At 41.8% G+C, this 17,180-nt stretch overlaps 1 protein-coding gene across 3 annotated transcripts in view; it reads left to right on the top strand.

Moving 5' to 3' along the window:
* The window catches only part of LOC110525346 (apoptosis-inducing factor 3-like), a 32,106-nt gene extending 16,114 nt beyond the window's left edge, over window positions 1-15,992 (top strand). For 2 of the 3 annotated variants that reach the window (XM_036979482.1, XM_036979483.1), the window contains exons 3-20: window positions 952-1,171; window positions 4,343-4,452; window positions 5,873-5,982; window positions 6,090-6,134; window positions 6,233-6,326; window positions 6,976-7,088; window positions 7,614-7,700; window positions 7,973-8,064; window positions 8,196-8,326; window positions 8,544-8,659; window positions 9,407-9,478; window positions 9,975-10,038; window positions 10,442-10,518; window positions 10,817-10,934; window positions 11,089-11,187; window positions 11,640-11,751; window positions 11,961-12,065; window positions 14,138-15,992. In XM_036979482.1, coding sequence (XP_036835377.1) covers window positions 952-1,171; window positions 4,343-4,452; window positions 5,873-5,982; window positions 6,090-6,134; window positions 6,233-6,326; window positions 6,976-7,088; window positions 7,614-7,700; window positions 7,973-8,064; window positions 8,196-8,326; window positions 8,544-8,659; window positions 9,407-9,478; window positions 9,975-10,038; window positions 10,442-10,518; window positions 10,817-10,934; window positions 11,089-11,187; window positions 11,640-11,751; window positions 11,961-12,065; window positions 14,138-14,177 — 1,805 coding nt within the window. In that variant the 3' untranslated portion in view covers window positions 14,178-15,992. The remainder of the gene's footprint in view (window positions 1-951; window positions 1,172-4,342; window positions 4,453-5,872; window positions 5,983-6,089; window positions 6,135-6,232; window positions 6,327-6,975; window positions 7,089-7,613; window positions 7,701-7,972; window positions 8,065-8,195; window positions 8,327-8,543; window positions 8,660-9,406; window positions 9,479-9,974; window positions 10,039-10,441; window positions 10,519-10,816; window positions 10,935-11,088; window positions 11,188-11,639; window positions 11,752-11,960; window positions 12,066-14,137) is intronic. The other variant, XM_036979484.1, reaches the window with a different exon arrangement.
* The last annotated feature ends 1,188 nt before the right edge of the window (window positions 15,993-17,180 follow it).

Below are 17,180 nucleotides of genomic sequence, written 5' to 3'. Positions count from 1 at the left end.
TGAGTCTGGGGATGGATGCCTCTCCCCCTTTCCTCTCCTGTGATTGCAGTCACTCTCATGATTTTCCATTGATTTTAATTAAGACTCGCTCAGCAGGTCAAAATTCCAGCCAGATTATCGTGTAGGAACCGGAGGGTCAGCACATTTCTACTGCCGAAGAGATAAATCTGGCTGCAGTGAAAATGGGTTGCACAACCACCTCTTCAAATGCAGAAATACAAACACCAGAGGCAACTTATCAGATGTCATCAAATGCCTCAGGGGGCGCCTCACAACAAATAAACCCAAACATCCACTTAGGCCTGTCCTTGTGTATGTGTGTTATTTCAGCAAATATCAAATGCATGGTGTAGTGATCCTAAATATATGCTATAAAGCTCTCAAGATTGCCACAGTAAATTTGCCCCATGTTTTTTTTTAAATCTCATAAAGTATTTTCATGGTCATGTCAGTTCCATTCGATGCAGAACTCTTCTCCGTGGGGAGTCTGACGCTGAGCGCTGCAATCAAAGGAAACATTTATATGAGTATCAGTGGCTGCTAGTGACTTAAAGTTGAGGAGGATGATGGGTAAAAGTTGTGAACTAAAAACAAGGGAATAAATTTTTTTTAAATGTCAGTTACTGGGCAAACATCAGCCTGAAAAGGGTGGTGTTTTCCTAGTGGTCTGTGGTCTGTATTCTGCAGTTTTGCTAATGGTCTGTGGTTTGTGTTCTGCAGTATTGCTACTGGACTGTGGTCTGTGTCCTGTAGTTTTGCTAATGGTCTGTGGTTTGTGTTCTGCAGTATTGCTGCTGGTCTGTGGTTTGTGTTCTGCAGTATTGCTACTGGTCTGTGGTCTGTGTCCTGCAGTTTTGCTAATGGTCTGTGGTTTGTGTTCTGCAGTATTGCTACTGGTCTGTGGTCTGTGTCCTGCAGTTTTGCTAATGGTCTGGGGTCTGTGTCCTGCAGTTGAGGTGAAGGTGGAGCTAACCCTTCTGGGCAAAGAAAAGGATCCAGGTGTGAAGTCCGCCAATGGAAAGGCGAGCCCCTTTTCTGACTGCAGACCCAACGGAGCACTGGAACACTGCTCCGATGAGGACTCCGCCGCTGCCGCCCCCCTCAGGCTCTACAAACCCCGTGATTACCTGGAGGCCTCCGTGTGTCATGTCAAGGACCTGGAAAATGGACAGTAAGGCCAAACAAAAGACAATGTACAGTGCATTCGGAAAGTATTCACTCTCGTTGACTTTTTCCACATTTTGTTACGTTACAGCTTTATTCTAAAATTGATCAAAATGTTTTTCCTTATCAATCTACAAACAATACCCCATAATGAAAATGCGAAAACAGGTTTTTAGATAAAAAAAATGAACAGAAATACCTTATTTACATAAGTATTCAGACCCTTTGCTATGAGACTCGAAATTGAGCTCATCCAGTTTTGGTGGATCCAGTTTCTATTGATCATCCTTGAGATGTTTCTACAACATGATTGGAGTCCACCAGTGGTAAATTCAATTGATTGGGCATGATTTGGAAAGGCGCACACCTGTCTATATACTGTAAGGTCCCATAGTTGACAGTGCATATCAGAGCAAAAATCAAGCCATGAGGTTGAAGGAATTGTCCATAGAGCTCCGAGACAGGATTGTGTTGAGGCACAGACCTGGGGAAGGGTACCAAAACATTTCTGCAGCATTGAAGGTCCCCAAGAACAGAGTGGCCTCCATCATTCTTAAATGGAAGAGGTTTGGAACCACAATGACTCTTCATAGATCTGTCCTGCCAGCCAAACTGAGCAATCGGGAGAGAAGGGCCTTGGTCAGGGAGGTGAACAAGAACCTGATGGTCAATCTGACAGAGCTCCAGAGTTCCTCTGTGGAGATGGGAGAACCTTCCAGAAGGACAACCATCTCATCATCACTCCATCAATCAGGCCTTCATGGTAGAGTGGCCAGACGGAAGCCACTCCTCACTAAAAGGCACATGACAGCCTGCTTGGAGTTTGCCAAAAGGCACCTAAAGACTATCAGACCATGAGAAACAAGATTCTCTGATCTCATGAAACCAAGATGGAATTCTTTGGCCTGAATGACAAGTGTCACATCTGGAGGAAACCTGGCACCATCCCTATGGTGAAGCATGGTGGTGGCAGCATCATGCTGTGGGGATGATTTTCAGTGGCAGGGACTAGGAGACTAGTCAGGATTGAGGGAAAGTTGAATGGAGGAAAGTACAGAGAGATCCTTGATGAAAACCTACTCCAGAGCGCTCATGACCTAAAACTGGGGCGAATCGAACATCTGAAATCGAATCAAAATCAAATCAAATTTTATTGGTCACATACACATGGTTAGCAGATGTTAATGCGAGTGTAGCGAAATACTTGTGCTTCTAGTTCTGACAGTGCAGTAATATCTAACAAGTAATCTAACAATTCCCCAACAACTACCTAATACACACAAATCTAAAAGGGGTGAATGAGAATATGTACATATAAATATATGGATGAGCGATGGCCGAGCAGCATAGGCAAGGTGCAATAGATGGTATAGAATACAGTATATACATATAATATGTGTAATGTAAGATATGTAAACATTATTAAAGTGCCATTATTTAAAGTGACGAGTGATCCATTTATTATTCAAGTGGCCAATGATTGGGTCTCCATGTAGGCAGCAGCCTCTCTGAGTTAGTGATTGCTGTTTAGCTGTCTGATGGCCTTGAGATAGAAGCTGTTCCTCAGTCTCTTGGTACCAGCTTTGATGCACCTGCACTGACCTCACCTTCTGGATGGTAGTGGTGTGAACAGGCACAGGCAGTGACTCGAGTGGTTGTTGTCCTTGATGATCTTTTTGGCCTTCCTGTAACATTGGGTACTATAGGTGTCATAGAGGGCAGGTAGTTGCCCTGGGTGATTCCTTGTGCAGACCGCACCACCCTCTGGAGAGCCTTGCGGTTGAGGGCGTTGCAGTTGCCGTACCAGGCTGTGATACTGCCCGACAGGATGCTCTCGATTGTGCATCTGTAAAAGTTAGTCAGAGTTTTGGGCGCTGTTGTGCCTTCTTCACCACACTGTCTGTGTGGGTGGACCTTTTCAGTTTGTCTGTGATGTGTACGCCGAGGAACTTAAAACTTTCCACCTTCTCCACTGCTGTCCCTTCGACATGGATAGGAGGGTGCTCCCTCTGCTATTTCCTGAAGTCCACGATCATCTCCTTTGTTTTGTTGACGTTGAGTTAGAGGTTGTTTTCTCAACACCACACTCCGAGTGCCCTCACCTCCTCCCTGTAGGCTGTCTCGTCATTGTTGGTAATCAAGCTCACTACTGTTGTGTCGTCTGCAAACTTGATGATTGAGTTGGAGGCGTGCATGGCCACGCAGTCATGGGTGAACAGGGAGTACAGGAGGGGGCTTAGTATGCACCCTTGTGGGACCCCAGTGTTGAGGGTCAACAAAGTGGAGGTGTTGTTTACTACCTTCACCACCTGGGGGCGGCCCGTCAGAAAGTCCAAGACCCAATTGCACAGGGCAGGGTTGTGACCCAGTGACTCCAGCTTAATGATGAGCTTGGAGGGTACTATGGTGTTGAATGCTGAGCTGTAGTCAATGAACAGCATTCTTACATAGGTATTCCTATTGTCCAAATAGGATAGGGCAGTGTGCAGTGTGATAGCTATTGCATCGTCTGTGGACCTGTTGGGGCGGTATGCACACTGAAGTGGGTCTTGGGTGGCCGGTAAGATAGTGGTGATATGATCCTTGACTAGTCTCTCAAAGCACTTCACGATGACAGAAGTGAGTGCTACGGGGCGGTAGGCATTTAGTTCAGTTATCTGAGAGAGACCTGACAATAGCTGGAGAGACCTGAAAATGGCTGTGCAGCGACCCTCCCCATCCAACCTGACAGAGCTTGAGAGGATCTGTAGAGAAAAACATGAGAAACTCCCCAAATACAAGTGTGCTAAGCTTGTAGTGTCATACCCAAAAAGACTCGAGGCTGTAATCTCTGCCAAAGGAGCTTTAAGAAAGTACTCAGTAAATGGGTCTGAATTTATTTATGTAAATGTGATATTTCAGATTTTTTTATTTTAATAAATTTGCAACAATTTCAAACACCTGTTTTTGCTTTGTCATCAAGGGATATTGTGGATTAATTAGAACAAACAATTTAATCCATTTTGGAATAAGGCTGTAACGTAACAAAATGTGAAAAAAGTCAAGGGGTCTGAATACTGAAATTTGTATGGCTGGAACCTGTCATTATTTCCCCTTGCCTCACAATTTTTGTCCCTTCCTGTGTGTGTGCGTGCGTTCGTGTGTGTGTGTGTCTGTGTGTGCACTTATTCCTGTTTAGGATGAGAGAGGTTGATTTGGGAAGTGGCAGAGCGCTGCTCATTAAAGAACATGGAGAGTTTTCTGCAATGGGGCACAAGTGCCCGCATTATGGGGCACCACTGGTCAAAGGTGAGTCCCGTTCTGCATTGTTTTCTTTTTTTGTGGAATATTGGTATGAAAATTCATATTTTTGCTGTCTTATCAAGTTCTGAGATGGATTGGTGAGTGATACAATGGGATGTACAGTACCAGTCAAAAGTTTGGACACACCTACTCATTCAAGGGTTTTTCTATAGTTTTCTATTTTCTATTGTATGTAGCATAATAGTGAAGACATCAAAACTATGAAATAACACATATGGAATCATGTAGTAACCAAGAAAAGTATTAAACAAATCAAAATATATTTTAGATTTTAGATTCTTCAAAGTAGCCTCCCTTTGCCTTGATGACAGCTTTGCACACTCTTGGCATTCTCTCAACCAGCTTCATCTGGAATGCTTTTCCAACAGTCTTGAAGGAGTTCCCACATATGCTGAGCACATGTTAGCTGCTTTTCCTTCACTCTGCAGTCCAACTCATCCAAAACCATCTCAACTGGGTTGAGGTCAGGTGATTGTGAAGGCCAGGTCATCTGATGCAGCACTCCATCACTTTCCTTCATGGTCAAATAGCCCTTACACAACCTGGAGGTGTGTTGGGTCATTGTCCTGTTCAAAAACAAATAATAGTTCCACTAAGCACAAACCAGATGGGATGGAGTATAGCTGCAGAATGCTGTGGTAGCCATGCTGGTTAAATGTGCCTTGAATTCTAATTAAATCACATACAGTGTCACCAGCAAAGTACCCCCACACCATCACACCTCCTCCTCCATGCGTCACGGTGGGAACCACACATGCGGAGTTCATCTACTCACCTACTCATCGTCTGACAAAGCGGTGGCGGTCTTTGTGAGCCAGTTTCATGATTGGCTCGATGGTTTTTGCGACCGCACTTGAAGAAACCTTTAAAGTTCTTCGCATTTTCCAGGTTGACTTTTTTCCAGGTTGACCTTCATGTCTTAAAGTACGGATGGACTGTCGTTTCTCTTTGCTTATTTGAGATCTTTTTGCCATAATATGGACTTGGTCTTTTACCAAATAGGGCTATCTTCTGTATACCACCCCTACCTTGTCACTACACAACTGATTGGCTCAAATGCATTAAGAAGGAAAGAAATTCCACAAATTAACTTTTAACACGGTACCTGTTAATTGAAATGCATTCCAGGTGACTACCTCATGAAGCTGGTTGAGAGAATGACAAGAGTGTGCAAAGCTGACATCAAGACCAAAGGGTGGCTACATTGAAGAGTCTTAAATATAATATATATTTTGATTTGTTTAACACTTTTTTGGTTATTTCATGATTCCTTGCGTGTTATTTCATATTGTTGATGTCTTCACTATTCTACAATGTAGAAAATAGTAAAAAATAAGGAAAAATCCTTGAATGAGTAGGTGTGTCAAAACATTTGACTGGTACTGTATATCGTTGTGTGTTGCAGGTATTTTGTCCAAAGGCCACGTGCGTTGCCCCTGGCATGGAGCTTGTTTCAACATCGTTACAGGAGACATTGAGGAATTTCCTGGGCTTGACAGCCTGCCCACCTTCCAGGTGACCTTCCTCGTTCAGTTCGCAATGCCATTCACATTCCCTGCCTTCACATTCTCTCTAAGCATCGTCAAAACCGTGTACACATCGCTCATGTCTGTTTGCTTCAGGTTCGAGTTGAAAAGGACAAAGTGATAATTCGTGCTAACAAACAGGTAAAGACACTCTGGGACTATTTAGAATAGATCATTGTGCCAAATCAACTGATCCCTCTTTGATGACCTGTGGCCTGGCAAACATTTCTTTCTTCCAGGATCTTCAGTCACAGAAGAGGTCAAAAGCAATGGCCCGATGTTCAGCAGTTAACTCCAGCACTGGCTTCAGCCAGGTCCTTATCGTTGGATCAGGTGAGTTGGCCGTTGAGCATCTCCTTACACTCACACACTCAGGGATGGAAATTAAGCTAGCCCGTTAGCCCGTGGTTAGTAGTTTTCAGACCGGGCTAGAAGAAAATGTGTTCAACTTGCACACCGGAAACTGACATTTTGCCTTTTCAAATATTGCATGACACAAATTTTCAACCCGGCTAGTAAAAACTGTCAGTCTACTAGCCCGGCTGGCCAGTGCCCAAAATACTTAAGTTCCATTCCTGCATGCACCGCTGTTAAATAGAAGTCTGTTTATTTATGTTCAAACTATCGACTAGGACTTGAACCATACAGTATATTTTCAGTTCAGTATAGGTCCTGAGTATTCCAAAAAAAGGATAGATGACAGCAGCTCCCAAGAACTATTGCAGCAACACGGATGTTAGTTCATAGTGTATTTGTACTACAGTACACGTTTCAACTGTATGCTCTTAGTTTTAACATGCTCAAAGTGTTTTGTTCATGGTCACAACGCTCTAACATTGTCTGGTATGCCAAACTCAATCCACGCTCCAATTCACTACTATTGTTTCACTCAATAGTTATGGTAAAGGGAGCTTGGATTCAGTTTGGATAGCAAGGATCTAAGATCCTATGTAGACATTAAACAAGTGTCTTGTGTCTCCAGGTCCAGCAGGGCTGGTGTGCGCTGAGACATTGCGACAGGAAGGCTTCACTGATCGCATTGTCATGTGCACCATGGACAAACACCCACCCTATGACAGGCCTAAACTGAGTAAGGTTTGTACAGAGATCCAGAGCATACCACAGAGATGGTAAAAGGAATATCTCCATAAGGACTTAGTGACCATGAGGGTTCTTTAAGTTGACTATTCTTCTGGATACAAACAGTGTTGAAATTGCTGATGAAGGACTACCAGTTATGCCCTGCTGTATTTCGTAGCAGATTGAAAATTCTTCCCAGACATTTCATGCTCCAAAATACTTCCCATTGTGTTATTGCTAGTATTATTAACCCATCTTGAACCCATCTTTAGTCTGTAATCTTGGGATAATATTTGTCCCAGACAATGTAGAAATTTGGCCATGATATCTATGAGAAAATGGTTTGCTGACCTTGAGTTTCAAATTGTGATCATGTTAAAAATGAAACCGAAAAAATGTATGTTGCATTAGCATCGTAAAAGTGTCATTTCTTCACTGAATGTCACCAATAACATTTCAACTTAACAAACCTCACCACATAATCTCCAACCTGTGGTGTACTGTGCTGTGGTGCGGTGTAACTAACCATCTCCCCCCCAGTCCTTAGAGAGCACAGCAGAGCAGCTCCGGCTACGCTCCATAGACTTCCTCCAAGCCCATGACATCGAGTTGCTCACGGAGAAGGAGGTAAGACCTGAAACACTGATTATATTGGCTAAGTTTGAATCCACATCTGGGCTGTGTTCAGTGGGCAGTTTTCAAACAGATTGAACAGGGAGTTGCTACCTGGTCGAACTTCTTCCAATAACATTTTAGTTTTTTCCGTTGCAAACTTTTGTTAGTGTGCCCTACGTTCAGTAGGGCACTGGTCTCAGAGCGGCAATGAAGTGGTATGGATTCCCTTGGTGACACCCTGGCCATATGTTCTCTTTCTAACTGGGATGTTTGGATGTCAATAGGCTGTGGCAGTGGACGTCAAGACGAGGGCTGTGACTTTTCAAGACGACTCTAGAATGGAATACAGGAAGCTTTTCATTGCCACAGGAAGCAAGTGAGGAGTAACCGTAAATTGTCTTTGGTTGAATGCAAATAAATGGAATTCAATTATCTTCTTGTTGATATGACCAGTTGTGACTCATTGTTCTGTAGACACTGATATACCCATATTTTGTCTATTGTAAGACCCAAGCTGATGAACTACAAAGGCCAGGACGTTAGGAATGTGTTTCACCTCCGAACCCCTGAAGATGCTAACAGCGTAGCGAGGCTGGCCAACAACAAGAATGCTGTGATTGTGGGAACATCATTTGTTGGTGAGAGAGATGACAGGCATGCAGTAGATAAAACAGTCACATATTCCCTTTTCAAAGGAATGTTGATCTATAAGCCTTAAAGGGTTTAGGAAGACTACATTAAGTTGTACTTTGTTGAACAGTTGTTTGGAACCTTTGTTTTGATAGATGTGCTACAATTACAGTAGTACTATCTGTAAATGTGTGCATGTCTAATCGTCTGTATTCTCTGCATTAGGTATGGAGGTGGCTGCTGCTCTCACCGACAAGGCCCACTCTGTCTCCATCATTGGGATAGAAGCAATCCCTTTCCGGAAAGCTCTGGGGGAGAAAGTAGGGAAAGCCATAATGAAGGTAGGGACCCACCCCTGAGAAATCAGGCTCTATGTCAGCCCTACTACCTCTAGAACAGCTTAATCTGCATTTCTACTCAGAGAAACGTATCATTTAAATGTGAATCATGTTCATTGGGCTCAATTCACCAGGCGCCACAAGGGAATATTTGGAGTATATTTTTATCGGTGCTCATGCACTTATTTAGACAATCAGATAGATATTGTCCACGAGTCCTGTTTTTTCAGGGGAGATTATAGTGTGTGTGTGTGTGTGTGTGTGTGTGTGTGTGTGTGTGCGTGTGTGTGTGTGCGTGTGTGTGTGTAGGATCTCAGCATGATAGGGTCTCAGCATGGTAACACTGCATGTTCCCTGCTGTTAAGATAAGGCAGAGGGAGACTGTCGATACAGTCATACCTTGTAATGCGTAATGTGTTTATAATCCATTATTAAGAAAGTATTCATAAGAAGCGTTACTGCCTACCCGCCAATTAACCATCGCCATTAATAACAGGCATATGGGAGATAAAAAATAAAAAAAGAAGTATATTTGTAGCTGAACACAATTTAGGCTAAACTTAACAAAAAGCTCAACTTTTTGAGAAGTAGTTTTGACCTTTGAACCTTAACCCAGTGCTATCTTTCTCTCTCTCTCTCTCTCTTTCTCTCTCTCTCTCTCTCTCTCTCTCTCTCTCACTCTCTCTCTCTCTCACCGTGTCTGCCTGTCTGTCTGCCTGTGTCTGCCTGTTTGTCTGACTGTCTTTTCAGTTGTTTGAGACGAACAGGGTGAAGTTCTACATGTTGAACGAGGTATCGGAGATGCTTGGCCATGATGGACAGGTATTCCGAAAGTGAGAGAAACAGCATAACATGCACAGATGGCTCTCTCCTTCCTTCTCTCTGCTGGCCAGTCAAGCCCACTTTTAGGCTTCGCCCAGATTCTCTACCATGCACACTTCCGTTATTGATTTCACCATGGTGGAAACTCCCTCTGCGAATGATTACACAAATCCATGATGGGAAGTGTGCAACGATACAATTGGGGAGAAGGGTGGAGAATGGGGATGCAGCCATTGAATGCTGATGAATGGGTGTGACTGACCCCGATGCACCACAGTGTGCCAACAAAAAGAAAGGACAAGCAGCCAAGATTACTACCAATTACAGCCTCCATTTGGATTGTGGCTCAGTAAAAAAGACTTGACAATACTGGTTTTGCAAAAAATATCTGAACTTTGTAGTCAGGAACGGAAGTAGTAAAACTGAGGGTAATCTATTGGTAATATAATGTGTGTTGCCTCACTGTTTTTGTCAATGTTGTTTTTATGTTCCACAGTTGAAAGAGGTGGTTCTGAAGAGTGGGAAAGTACTAAGGGCGGATGTGTGTGTCATTGGCACAGGTGAGGCAGCCAGCTCAGAGACACAAATGTGCGTTCAACAATAGCCTCCACTTTAGCAAACTTTAGCAAATCAGTGGTGGTGCAGGAGTGTAGTAGAGTTGATCCAACTCACACTCAGTCAATCAAATCAATCAAATGTATTTATAAAGCCCATTTTACATCAGCCAATGTCACAAAGTGCTGTACAGAAACCCAGCCTAAAACCCCAAACAGCAAGCAATGCAGATGTAGAAGCACGATGGCTAGGAAAACCTTTCTAGAAAGGCAGGAACCTAGGAAGAAACTTAGAGAGGAACCAGGCTCTGAGGGGTGGCCAGTCCTCTTCTGGCTTACAATAGCCATTGTTACTCTGCTTCCCGGTGGTGAATTAATGGTGGACTCTATCTATGTGGGACCCCTGCAGGGTCAGGACCAGCCACTGGCTTCCTGAAACAGAGTGGAGTTCACATGGATTCCAAGGGTTTCGTCCCCGTCAACAAGGTAGAAACTACAACACACGGCACTGTATGCACAACAATTATAATAACACACAAATACTTTGAATGTACTCATTTAATTTAAAATGCAATCAGTTCATAGAAACAATTAATTTCAGTGCCACTCTATTGCAATGTACAAGTGTTACTGTGTTATTTGCAGAGCTAGAGACCTGAGTTTTTCCTGACAGGGAAAATTGCAGTTATCCTCTAATTTGTCAGGTGGCTTGTCTACAAGTAAGAGATCCTCCTGATTTCCACATTGGCTCCTGTATTCTTCTGGATAACCCTCTATCCCTCAGACAATGCAGACCAACGTTGATGGTGTCTTTGCCGGAGGAGACATTGTGACGTTTCCTTTTCCGGGGCGGAGCAATAAGAAGGTGAACATCCCACACTGGCAAATGGCCCATGTGCATGGTAAGGGTTCATTTTGAAGGGCTAAGTATTACAGAGTAATGTGTTAAAGTGTGAGTTTTTCCCTAAGGTGTCAAACACTCAGCTGCATGTCTGGGGCTGGATTTGCAGTATATTGGTTTTTATGGGACCTTTTCTGTTTGTTTGGGATTGACAGGGAGAGCAGCAGCACTTGGCATGATGGGAAGACCCACTGAGATCAAAACAGTGCCCTATTTCTGGTCGGCCATGTTTGGGAAAAGCCTACGCTATGCAGGTAAACAAAGCCTCACTCCACAAGTAATATAATTTAATACCGGTAGGGTCATTTAGCAGATTATATCCGAAGCACATGGCAGAACTGTCACATCCATTCATTCATTCATTATATGTGGCCTGTGCATGTATCCAAACCTCCACCATGGGGTTGCCAGCACCATGCACAGTCTAGCCCACTGAAACATTGGAAACTTTTTCACACACAAGTTATACAAGTTTTGTTTATGTACTGTGTGAATTGTTTGGGAAGTAATCTTAAAATAGTGAGTTGGTAAGACTACTACCAAAATTGCTCTCCTCCAAATGTCTCTGTTGAGAATGTAGCTCCAGTACTGCCACCTAGCTGTGAAGTCAGACACTGAGGGTTTTCAGTCATCATAGGATTCAGAAGTATGCCATCATAATGGGTGTTGTGGTGGTGCTGTGATGGTGTGTTTACTCTTTTTACAGACCTACTTAAGAAAGTGCTTTTATTCTATTACCAAGGTTACGGGGATGGCTTTGATGACGTCATCATCCAAGGAGACGTGGACGAGCTGAAGTTTGTGGCATTTTATACCAGGTATGTGTCCAATAACAATTGTGGATATCTACTAAGATGCATTCAGCCATCGGCTCATGTTGTTTTGTAAAGGAAATCCTCTGTTTTGTTTTTGTCATGTTTTGTTTGTTCTTATATAATCCAGGAGTGTTTATCCTTACAACAGACTAAACTCTAGTAATCCTAGAGTTTTCCCTAAAAGTTATCTGGTTAATCTCTCCTACCTATAGGGGTGAGGAGGTGGTTGCCGTGGCCAGCATGAACTATGACCCCATTGTTTCCCGTGTGGCAGAGGTCTTAAGGTCTGGAAAGATGATTAGAAAGCGAGATGTGGAGTAAGTGCATTGGTCTTCAGTTGGGTCTGGGTGACAATGAGGTTATGTTCTTTACATTTTCCGAGGCTCACTATGAGCAAACACTGACCTCTATAAATGTTAACACATGATAAGTGATAACAGTGATAGACTTTTCCAATGTTAATAAGTAGAAGAGGGTTCACATATTTACCAGTGGGTGTCTGTCAGTTTGCTTGAAGGAAAGTTTTATGTATTTAAATGTTTTAAATTTCGTTAGTCCACTGTTGATACAACGCATGTCAGCGATCAAGTTTTCAAAATATAGGACTTTCAAAAAGCAAATTGTCACTTGCCACATCATCATGATGATATGATATGTTTGTTTGTGGATTTTTCCTTTAAGATACAGTACTGTAATGCTTTACTGTAAACCAGGGGTGTCAAACTAATTCCATGGAGGGCCTAGTCTCTGCAGGTTTTAGTTTTTTGCTTTCAATGCAGCCCTAGACAACCAGGTGTGGGGAGTACCTTACTAATTAGTGACCTTAATTCATCAATCAAGTACAAGGAAGGAGCGAAAACCCGTAGACACTCGTCCCTCCGTGGAATGAGTTTGACATCTGTGCTGTAAACAATATCTTACTTTCTCTAATGTAGATCCTTCATTTTTAATTGTCCATTCATACAATGAAGGCTGTTAATCCGACAACGCAACTACGAAAACTAAGAAAGCTAAAATGTCTTTCTTAATCTCAGTCTCCACTAATAATCCCTTCATGTGCAGACAATTACATTGATATAACCCACAAGATACAATATACTGTAACTGCAATATTAAAGCTGATATAGCTCCTAAAAAATATATACAGATTAATCTAAATAAATCCCTTCATGAAACGCTATACGATACGGCTGTGTGTGAAACGCTCTGTCAGAACACACAATAATCAGCCTCAGCATGCTTATGCTATAATTAAGCAATAAGGCATGAGGGGGTATGGTATATGGCCAATATACCACGGCTAAGGGCTGTTCTTACGCAACGTGGAGGGCCTGGATACAGCCCTTAGCCGTGGTATATTGGCCATATACCACAAACCCCTGAGGTGCCTTATTGCTATAATAAACTGGTTACCAATGTAATTAGAGCAGTAAAAATAAATGTTTTGTCATACCCGTGGTATAGTCTGATAGATGACCTGGAGCCAGACCCATTGGCTCCAGGTCATCTATAAGTTTTTGCTAGGAAAAGCTCAGCCTTATCTCAGCTCACTGGTCACGATAACAACACCCACCCGTAGCACGCGCTCCAGCAGGTAAATCTCACTGGTCATCCCCAAAGCCAACACGTCCTTTGGCCGCCTTTCCTTCCAGTTCTCTGCTGCCAATGACTGGAACGAATTGCAAAAATCGCTGAATCTGGAGACTTATATTTCCCTCACTAACTTAAACATCTGCTATCTGAGCAGCTAACCGATCACTGCAGCTGTACACAGTCCATCTGTAAATAGCCCACCCAATCTACCTACCTCATACCTATATTGTTTTTATTTACTTTTCTGCTCTTTTGCACACCAGTATTTCTACTTGCACATCACCATCTGCTCATCTATCACTCCAGTGTTAATTTTCTAAATTGTAACTACTTCGCTAATATGGCCTATTTATTGCCTTACCTCCTCACACCATTTGCACACACTGTATATAGATTTTTTTCTTCTATTGTACGCTTGTTTATTCCATGTGTAACTCTGTGTTGTTGTTTGTGTCACACTGCTTTGCTTTATCTTGGCCAGGTCGCAGTTGTAAATGAGAACTTGTTCTCAACTAGCTTACCTGGTTAAATAAAGGGGAAATAAAAAAATATATATAAATATATATATATATATATATATATATATATATATATATATATATATATATACACACTACGGCTGTCAGCCAATCAGCATTCAGGTCTCGAACCACCCGGTTTAGTTCACTTCCAGTTTTACACTTTTGTTTTCTGTTGTTCAGAGCATATACTACATTATCCACATAATTATTGTCTAAACTGCATAATATGCACTCTGAGTGATGTTTTTTGTTGGTTCGTTTCCTCCGCATTGCAGGACAGGGGACATGTCTTGGTTGATAGACAAAGGGTCGTAGTGAGCGAGCCTCCACATCTCAGGCTCTCCGTGCATCTGGGGTCTCTTGGACACTAACTATGGTGCTGATGAGATGCTGTGCCATACTGTAGACATACAGCAGAAGACCCATGTCTGGGACTGTTGGAGTTGCTCCCCTGGAATCGAGACTGAGACGGTTCTACAGTGAACCTCCACGGTGATAGGCTGTACATACAGTAATCTTACCAAAAGCATGAACCATATATGGTGTTAACATGCTCCAATTCCGTAATGGAAGATCTGTGTCCTAATGCTACTTCACAGTGAAGCAATCCTGGATGCAGTCTCTTTGCTTCTGCATTATGTATCTACCTGTACACTTTTTTATAAGGGGCCAGATAGGGGTATTGGATTTTTTTGTACATGCAACTTTGTATATAGTTATAATTCTCAATACACTGTAAACAAAACAGTTCTAAACTGTAGTTTTCTAAGGTTGAGATGAAACTAATCTGGTTAAGTATGATCATGTGGGCTAAAACAGGCAATGTACAGTAGTTGAAATAATAGGATTTCTAATAGATTGTTCAGCCCCAACTCATAGAAGCAAATACATTGTTACCTATAAAAGCCACATAAAAACAATGCTTAGATTTGTCAGCTTTGCATTTGACCCTTAACTGCACAATGTTTGCCTCAAAGCCATGCAAACAGCCTGGTCTTATAGACTAGACATAACATAGTACGTGTAAATCTGGGATATTCAAATTAGTATGATATGTTATGTACATTAAGTATAACGCGTTTAGCATTTTAGCAACTTTACAGGTACTTACTACTTTTTAGCTACTTTGCATGTTAGCTAACACTTCCCCTAGCCCTAACCTTAACCACTTAACATAACACCCAACCCTAACCTTAACCCTAGCTAACGTTAGACACCCAGCTAACATTAACATTAGCCACCTAGCCACCTAGCTAATGTTAACAATAACAAATTGGAATTCGTAACATATTGCATGAATTGCAATTCATAACATATCATACAAATTGTAATTTGACATCCACAAATTAAGAAATACCATACGAAACGTAACATATCATACTAATTGGAGTGTCCCGGATTTACATGTACTATGCTACGTCTACCCCTGAGTCCAGTGTGATGCAATGTATCATAACAAGATGAACTACACATAATCCATAGTTGTCTCTTTCCCCACCTGACACATAAATGCACAGGACACACACACACACACACACAAAATCCTCACAAGATGCTCACAAATCACTCCTTTAAGGATGACAATGTACCTCTATTTATTGGTGGCACGTAGATTGCATAAATGAGAAATTGAAAGGTACTTTAATCTATGTTCATGCTTGCGCAATAGAATAACATGTCTGTGCTTTCTAAAAGGTAAATGACTGTTTTTCTTTTAGATATGGTAGTTTGGTAGTTGTCACCTATGACTGCTCTTTGTTACTAACTCAGGGAACTGAGGTTTGAGGCCTGGTCACATTGGGATTGGTCCCATTGCAAACACATTCATTTGTTTATTTTCTTTTCTTACCATATGTTAGTTTTCTGTATTTGAAGAGGTCTTGTTTTCAGAACTTGTTTATAATTCCCTTAGATGTGTAGAGGAGAAAGCATTTCCATCTCTATTTTGGCATGTTGAAGATTCCAAGATATTTAAGCCCAGAGGTGAAAGACATTTTTAAAAACATATTCTTCATACAGGGAAGATTAGAATGGTATTTTTTATAATAGAAACTTTGAAATAAAAGTCTTCAACTATTTTTTTCTGTACTACTATGCATGTTTTGGAATTAAAGCTACATGTGCAGTGGGGTCCATAGTTATTGGCACCCGTTTTTAATAATCTAGCACCCTCTCCTTGCGAGGATAATGACTCTGAGCCTTTTTCTAAAATGTTTTATGAGATTGGAGAACATGTTTGGAGTGAGCTTAGACCATTCCTCCATACATAATCTTTCCAGATCCTTGATATCCTTTGCCTGCGCTTATGGACTGTCCTCTTCAATTCAAAACACAGGTTTTCAATGGGGTTCAAGTCCGGAGACTGAGATAGCCTTTGGAAAATGTTTATTTTGTGGTCAATTAACCATTTATTTCTGGATTTTGATTCGTGCTTGGAGTCATTGTCTTGCTGGAAGATCCACTTGGGGCCAAGTTTCAGCCTCCTGGCAGAAGCAACCAGGTTTTTGGCTAAAATGACCTGGTACTTGGTAGTTCATGATGCCGTTGAGTAGAACTGTGAATTTCCAGAGACCTTGTGATACGATATTATAACATTCCTTAGGTGCCGATACCATATGTATTGCGCTTCTCATGATTCTATATGTATTGCGATTAGATACTCTGATTTTATTGCGATTCGATGTTCCAATCATATTGCTCGCCATCTGTCTGCTGAGTTTTGATTAGTCATAGAAATAAAAGTGCTGAAAACAAATTGTCTCCCTATTTAAAAGAAGATGGAGGACAAGCTATGGATGAAAAATACTGGAGTTTTGGCAAAGGTACAACCAACAAGCGCAAAAATATTATTGCAATATTAAAAAAACTATATGATACAATAAATTGTCAAATTAATAACAATAATATGTAACTGTATCAATTTTTTCTCCCATCACTACCGTTGACCTTAACAAAGGCCCCAGGACCAGTTGAAGAAAAATAGCCCCATAACAGCAAAGATCTACCACCATATGTTACTGTAACGGCTTTCTTCCGCTGAAGGAGAAGAGGACCAAAATGCAGCGTGGTTAGTGTTCAACATCTTTAATATTGACGATAAACAAGAACACTACAAAATACAAAACAACAAAAGTGAAAACCGAAACAGTCCTATCTGGTGCAATGACACAAAGACAGAAGACAATCACCCACAAAATACCCAAAGAACATGGCTGCCTAAATATGGTTCCCAATCAGAGACAACGACAGACAGCTGCCTCTAATTGAGAACCAATCTAGGCCACCATAGACATACAAAACTACCTAGAAAGGAGCAGC

This window comes from Oncorhynchus mykiss, chromosome 6 (assembly GCF_013265735.2).
Source record: "Oncorhynchus mykiss isolate Arlee chromosome 6, USDA_OmykA_1.1, whole genome shotgun sequence".
Lineage (NCBI taxonomy): Eukaryota > Metazoa > Chordata > Actinopteri > Salmoniformes > Salmonidae > Oncorhynchus > Oncorhynchus mykiss.
Note: the sequence above shows the minus strand (reverse complement) of the source record. Positions and strands in the feature narration are given on the sequence as shown.